Consider the following 7957-nt stretch of genomic DNA (forward strand, 5'->3'; position numbering starts at 1 on the left):
TGGGCAACTGACTGCTCAGACCAGAGGGGGCTGAATAATTACGCACACCCCACTTTTCAGTTATTTGTTTGTAAAAAATGTTTAGAATCATGTATGATTTTCGTTCCACTTCTCACGTGTACACCACTTTGTGTTGGTCTTTCATGTTTCATGTGGAATTCCAATAAAATTGATTCATGTTTGTGGCCGTAATGTGACAAAATGTGGAAAAGTTCAAGGGGGGCGAATACTTTTGCAAGCCACATATATATTAGTGCTGTCAAAATGAACACGTTAACGCAGATTAAGCCGTCATCACGATTATCACGACAAAAAATTTAACGATATTAACGCATCTGGAGTGCAGATTGACTCCAAATTCCTGAAATGTTTCTGTCAGTGCATTTCAGGCAGTTTGTCCTAGTAATTACTAGAGATGGCACGATACCACTTTTTTATGTCCGATACCGATATCATAAATTTGGATATCTGCCGATATGAATCCGATATAGTGTTTTTTAATCAACAAAACTGTTTTTTTTAAATATCTTGCTGCATTTTGTATAAGTTCATACTCAAGTTTAAAACAACAACTACACTCAGGCTATTCTGTTATACCTGTATGCAAAAAAAAAAATATTTCATAGTTCAGCAATACTGATCAATCTAATAAACTTAAACCTACACCATCCTCCCTATTCTGGTATTTTAAAGAGTACTTAGCGTAAATATTAAGCAACCTAACTAATAGGGTTCCAACTCCCAGCAACAACAAAAATAAATAAATAAAAAATAGGGAACCACCCCTCACGCTCCACCTCATGATGCTTAATCGACGTAATCAACCTTAATTTGATGCAGTGTGAAAAAAAATGCACAGAAATCAATTATTTTTCAAGAAATATTAAATAGATTCAACATCTTTCTTCAACAAAATTGCAGACTGCACAGATGGTACCTTCCCAAAGGAAAATGTACTATAGCTTACTAGGGTATATTAGACTTAATAGTTACTATATACAGTAATTGACTTCTATTCATTTTACATCAGATTAAAACTTTGGGTGTAAGATAATTATTTAATAACAGCCAGACATTTTAAATGAGAATAAGAAAGAAAAGTATGTCTTTGTGCCCCCTTTTCCCTGTTAATGCCCTATCGGCCCCCCTGGCTAAACTTTGCTAGAGCCGCCCCTGCACAGTTACAGCTGTCAGCTGCGTAGAAAAAGATCCTCAAGTAGAAAGTAATATTAAATAAATTCTAACAACAGCTGATCAAGCTTAAACGTGCTGCTGTTGTTCAGCCGCTGGTTTCCTCTTTCTGGTGCAAAGTGGGCCAAAAACAAACCAGAGAGATGGACTCGCGACAGAAAAGCCGATCAGCTGATCATTAAGCAGTTTCATGATTGAAGTAGCAGCAAGAAGAGGCAGTCGCTTGTTAAGCTTAATGCAGGAATGCTTTACAAACATTCAGAGATGAACTTACACACTTGCTTTACTTCTCTCGGGATAACTTTGTCGGAGATGAAATGCCGTGTTGCTAGCGAAGCTCCAAATGCTATCCAGACCACCACAGGTCCCGCATGCCACAGCCACTCTATCACGTGATGCATACTGCTGCGACGTGCTAACGTTCTGAGGTGAGTTACGGCGTGTTGCAAGTTTTGTGAGGTGCTTTCGTGATATTTAATGGATCGGATTACATTTTTTATTTTTCTCCGATATCCAATCCAGTAATTTAGGTCAGTATCAGACCGATACCGATACGTAATATCGGATTGGTCCATCTCTAGTAGTTACCTTTGCACCCGCGCAAATGGGCAGTTGATCTGGTAGTGGCGGGCAGCTGAACCAATCAACTCAATCTGGAAGATGATAAACATGCTTTGGCCCTCTTGATGGGAAATTTGAGTATTAAAAAAAATAACAAGATAGAACAGTGACTGACATAAAGTGTTACACACATTGTGCAAGAAGGAATTTTCTTTTCACCAAAGCACTTCCAGCTTAAAATATCACATTGAGACAAAATATACGTTAGCCGGGGATGCTGCTAGCACTTTCGCTAACGCGTCACCCAGCTTGTGACAAACAACTCATGGTGCATCGGGGACTCAGTAAGTCTACCTTGGACATATCGACTGACACAATGCCAAGTGGATTGCAACAAACTGCAGACCTATTAATATCATTGAGAGCATGCACTTTACATAGCTTTGGTTCCTCGTTTCAAGGACTTGAAGTGCCTCCCCAAGAGTGACAGAGAGAGTGGATAAATAAAATATTAAAATATTATTATTAAATATTAAATATTAATAAAATATTTAATAGTGATTAAATAAAATTAATCCACAGTAAGCCTATGTGTGTATATATATATATATATATATATATATATATATATATATATATATATATATATATATATGACATCATTAGGCTGTGCTGGTAACTGACTCTGCCCACTGTGTCTCTGGAGCTCTCAGTGAGTTTTAAACTGGACACCAGTAATTTGTGTGGGAAGTACTTGTGGTTGCAGCGGCACCAAAGAGGCAGACGAAGACAGTATCTTCTTGCTGTAAGTATATGTTTTTTATTTGTTTGGTTGGTTTAGGTTTTTTGTAGGTTTTTTTTATTTTTATTTTTTTGTTATGAGTAGCACCTCAGACAGAAGTTTAAAGCCAACAGCTCCATCACTGTGCTGCAGCTTTAAGCCACAATAATGTTTAATTTCCATGAGATGCTTAGTCATATTCTTTAGTGAAGATGACTGAACTATGTATTTTATTGAAGCTCTACAGCTTTGTACTCTTTGTATACTATTGATAAATGTTATGTTTTATACCGAAGGCTTCCACAGCTCTATTGAAACTGAGCCAGAGACACAGTTTTTAAATTTGAAGGACCAGCTGGTCTGTTTAATCCAATTTCAGTTTTATTTGTACAGCACAGTCATTTCAGGGGACTTTACAAAAACCAGCACATCCCCATTAAAGGAAAAAAAGTTGCAGATTGTAAAATAAGAAATTTGCTTTATGGATTTCTTTGAAAAAAGACTAGAAGTTGCATCAACTGTAGAATCGTTCTTGTCTGTTCTTTGAACTAAAGCCACAGGTAGGCGTGCTGGTCCAGTACAAGATGAAGTCACACTGGCTTTCCTTAGAAAGAAATCGCCAACTCCAATCATCATCAGTGGTGGACAGCAATCGCATTAATGTAATGGATGTGAGGATGCATTAAGATCACATCAGTGTCTAATGTACTTCAGCTGCATTCATGAGTTTAGAGCACATTTAACCGATCAAATCAACCTGACTCGAACCATTTTACATAGACAGATTGATCGATTTATTCTAAGCACTGCAGCATCCAGTCAGCTTCGACTCCAACATGAAACCTAAAGGCATTATTGCAGCTCATTAGCTCATTATTTGCGTACAATTCATGCTACTATCGTCACTAAAAACTTTTATATTTACACCAACGATTAAAAAAATGAAGAAAAGGAAAAATAGTTTAAAACTGTAAAATTAAGACTGACATTGTACAAAATATTTTGAGGTGTGTGATTCTGTTTTTGAATACCTGGTTAAAAATTTTTTTTAACACCACATCATTCTGCACCATCTCGTGATACAAACTGCTATTAAATACAGCCTTAATTTCTTAATCACTATTGTTTTAGATGTAAAATCATAGATCTTTTATTTACATTTACAAGTTTTGTCATGCTCTCATACCGTCCACCTCATCTCCTTTTCTTTACTTGTTTTGCTCTGTCTCCTCTCACAGGGAGAAGATGATCTGCAGGATCCTGCTGCTCACCATTCTCACCTCATGTGTCTCTGGTTAGTTTACAGCTTCAATTCCAAGAGAAAATTTGACTGTCAGAGCAAGTTGTCGAATTAAAAAATGTAACTGTTAATAAATTATATTGCTATTAAATGCACATCAATTGCATACAATTCCTGAAGTAATACAAAACAATATAGGTGTTAAATAATTATTGAACTGATTATGAAAACAGCAATTAAGCAGCATGCTTTACACTTCATTAATAAGTACTTCAACTGTCCACTAATTTATTTATAAAGGTCTCCATTTGTTGTGTTTCAATGCACTGCTATTTCCTGAGGTGCAGATCAAACATATGTAACCGCTAAACACATTTGGAAACTAAAGATTAGCACAAAAATTGGTACAATTAAGCAAGAAGAACAAGGTAATTAACAGCTGCATTTATTTTTGGTGTATTTATTGGAACATTAAGACCATTTCATATTAATAATTTATTTATAATGATTTATTTTGGCAATTTTAGCACTTTGAGGCATCCTAAATAAAACTGGTGCTGGAATTGTGTTTATTAAAACGTTAACAATTTTATTTGTCTTGTAAGGTCCACAAATGGTCAACTTTAAATGCCACATAAGCAAAATAACCAAACAAGTACACAGCATTTAAAAAAAATGCCTTTGAGACCAAGTTCCTCAAATCAACTATAAATTCATCTTCACAGTTGGCTGACGATGTATTTTCCAAAGTTTAGGAACTGCAACTTTAAAAGTATGGTCACCTCATGACCTCACCTCCTTTTTTTTGAAAGGTCTATTTATTACTTTTTGTTTTAAGAATACATCCTCTGTTGGCTGGGAGCCTCATGAAACCTCAGTAAATGCAGTTTCTCAGTGTGTCTGCTCCTCTCTTTCCCTCTCTGTCTCCTCAACAGGATCATTTGTAGTCAATGTGACACAGACCTGCTATCAGGCAGAGGAGAACCACAACATCACACTGGAGTGGACGTTCACCACCAAACCTGACAGATCAAGCAAAAGTCTTTTTATCCATTGTAGCTTGTCTCACAAATTGCATGAAATATTACCGGACCTTGTAATCCCAGAAATTTTAACCCCGAACAAAACCTTGTATCATGTGGATCGTGGTGTAGAGGTCACAGATTCTAGGGACAAAGACTTTACAGGAAGACTGTCTAGTGACAAAGACGCCCTGGGTGAAGGACGAATCAGACTTCAACTGTCCAGACTCAGGACTGAGGACTCGGGTCATTACCTGTGTGAGGTGAACACTGATCATGGTTCTGGATATAAGAGCTGTCACCTCAACGTCACAGGTATGTTATTAAGAAGAGTCTATTTTCTTTTTTGTTATTTAAATATGATTTCACTGTTCAGAAGCACATTATTTTCTTGATTGTCATTTATAACCGAAACATACAGTATGATGTGCTTTCAATGGCAGTAAATGATTGTCAAAAAGTGTGTTTGGGTCTTTTGAAATAGCAGCTGATCAACGTCTTTTGACTCCTCGACCAGAGAGACGGAGAAGCATCACCTTTTCTGCTGGAGTGTTACTGCTAATTGGGATACCCGCAGCAAGTGCCGTGGCTCTTATTGTCTGTGTTTTTTGGGTGATTTTTTGTAAAAGTGGATGAGATGTGGGAGACACTTCTTGTGGAAGAACTGTGATGCTGTTAGTCCTAATTTCTATCAAGGTTTAACAGATTCATGATTTACAGCCATGAATCAGTTAAACATCTGTTTTAAATTATATAAAAATGAAAGGTAAAGTTTTTCTCTATTGCATTATGTCCAGATAAACAGAATCAACCATTTGGGACTTACTTACCTGGCTGATTGAGCATGCATCAAGGCTTTTTATTTGTTTGTTTGTTTTTGACTTTTTTCACAATGTTTAATTTTTATCTTACAAATGAAGGTCAGTGAAGTGAACATAGCTGCCCCTTTTTTAGAATAAACATTAAAAATTGCGTATATAAAATGTAGGTAAAAACATGTATAACCTTAAATGAATAAATGAATACTTCTTATTAATATTTTCTTGACTGACACTGTCACTTCCCACAAATTTAACATACACAGTCTAGTCAGAGGCATCTTCTTCATAATGCTTAATGAAGGTTTCCTGATGCATGCTGATCATCCAAGTCCCAGAAAGCTGATTCTGTAGATTGGGCCATTGTGTCTTCAGTGGGAGAAGTGCTTCACTCATCCATGTGACTTTTTGAGTTCCAAGACTGAAACTGCAATGTCCAGATGAACAAAATGAGCTTGCTGGCAACTCTGTAAGGTGGTAATAATCTCAAATAAGATACTGTGACTTAACATTTATATTTGCCTTCAAAGATTTAGGCTCATTCACTGAATTGAACATGTATATACATCCAAATATAGAATGTACTATTCTATGGCATTGTACTTTGTGGGCTGGCTTCTATGAAAGAGTTGAGTAGATGCTCAAAAATAAAAGAGAGTACATGTTTGAAGCCAGCTGTGAAAGACAACAGCACCAATAAATTGCAAATCTACTGAAAAGAAAAAATGATGTAAAGAATAGCATTACAACTGCTAGTGGTACCCATTTGTTTTTTTTTTTCTTAAATGTAATTTTATCATATATTCAAACAAAAACATTGAATTAATAAACAAATTTAGCAGTAGAAGAAAGCAATGTATGTAATTAAATGAAAATAAAACTGCTATAAGGTCATTAAACAAAATCATATATTTCACCATTTGTAGACTCAAAATTTAAGCAAGTATGTGACATTTCTTTCTGGATTGCTATATAATGGTAATATCCAATATATTGTTTACTACCACTGTGGTAGCATTTTGTTTTTAGATATAACACAAGGATGACTCACTACATACATGTGGTATATGTCTAAATTTGAACAAAATTTCAAATAAATCTGTAATGTTATGAATGTATCATCACTTTTGCCAGTTTTAGGTAAACAGGGTGTATAATCACATATAGCACTACCATTTTTATGAAGCTAATGTCTATAATTTCCAGAACAACACCAGTCTCATTGTTTAGAACAACTATTGAACTAGTGTCTGGTTTCAGTATTATGGCAACAGGTGTGGGAGCAGGTAGGGGCAAGACTCAATTTCCCAGATTTTGGAAGAACGCTGAAGCCAGAAATTTTCTACCACTGCTGATTGGTATTAACCCTGATTCTTTTGTCCCCATGATAGATCAGAGAAAACCGACTCATAGTGTGTTAAAACATTTTGATTTCTTTTATTCAATCATCTTCCGGAAGAGAGAGACCTCTGCACAGCCCAAACGCCCGTTGCAGGATCTCTAACATTAGAATCATAAACTGTGCCTCATGTAGGCATAATAAATGCTATTTGTCACAATCAGTTCTTTGCTGATTGGCTAGGAGGAATCCACGTGATTCTACAACCTCACAGTTAAGCATGGGAAGGCCAATTTTGACATCCTACACAACCATCTATAGGATTTACAGATGGGCTACAGCAGCAGAAGACGACACCAGGTGCCCCTCCTGTCAACTAAGAACAGGAAAGTGAGGCTCCAATACACACAGACTCAGGAAGTACAGTGGGGCAAAAAAGTATTTAGTCAGCCACCGATTGTGCAAGTTCCCCCACTTAAAATGATGACAGAGGTCAGTAATTTGCACCAGAGGTACACTTCAACTGTGAGAGACAGAATGTGAAAAAAAAATCCATGAATCCACATGGTAGGATTTGTAAAGAATTTATTCGTAAATTAGGGTGGAAAATAAGTATTTGGTCACCTCAAACAAGGAAAATCTCTGGCTCTCACAGACCTGTAACGTCTTCTGTAAGAAGCTTTTCTGTCCCCCACTCGTTACCTGTATGAATGGCACCTGTTTGAACTCATCATCTGTATAAAAGACACCTGTCCACAGCCTCAAACAGTCAGACTCCAAACTCCGCCATGGCCAAGACCAAAGAGCTTTCGAAGGACACCAGGAAAAGCATTGTAGACCTGCACCAGACTGGGAAGAGTGAATCTACAATAGGCAAGCAGCTTGGTGTGAAAAAATCAACTGTGGGAGCAATCATCAGAAAATGGAAGACATACAAGACCACTGATAATCTCCCTCAATCTGGGGCTCCACGCAAGATCTCATCCCGTGGGGTCAAAATGATCA

The 7957-nt window shown here is 36.8% G+C and overlaps 1 protein-coding gene across 1 annotated transcript; it reads left to right on the forward strand.

Moving 5' to 3' along the window:
• Positions 1 to 2423: 2423 nt before the first annotated feature.
• Positions 2424 to 5965, forward strand: LOC120725868. Its single transcript, XM_040018929.1, has 3 exons — positions 2424 to 3827; positions 4709 to 5110; positions 5280 to 5965. The coding sequence occupies exons 1-3, from the start codon at positions 3779 to 3781 to the stop codon at positions 5429 to 5431; spliced, it is 603 nt and encodes a 200-aa protein (XP_039874863.1). The 5' UTR covers positions 2424 to 3778; the 3' UTR covers positions 5432 to 5965.
• Positions 5966 to 7957: the final 1992 nt, after the last annotated feature.

This window comes from Simochromis diagramma, unplaced genomic scaffold, assembly GCF_900408965.1.
Source record: "Simochromis diagramma unplaced genomic scaffold, fSimDia1.1 OVJJ01000642.1, whole genome shotgun sequence".
Taxonomy (NCBI): Eukaryota; Metazoa; Chordata; class Actinopteri; order Cichliformes; family Cichlidae; genus Simochromis; species Simochromis diagramma.

Coding starts and splice junctions, on each gene's coding strand:
- LOC120725868 (XM_040018929.1), top strand. CDS start 3,779: ATGATCTGCAGGATCCTGCTGCTCACCATTCTCACCTCATGTGTCTCT. Junction 3,828..4,708: donor TCTCACCTCATGTGTCTCTG/GTTAGTTTACAG, acceptor TCTCCTCAACAG/GATCATTTGTAGTCAATGTG. Junction 5,111..5,279: donor CTGTCACCTCAACGTCACAG/GTATGTTATTAA, acceptor CTTTTGAAATAG/CAGCTGATCAACGTCTTTTG.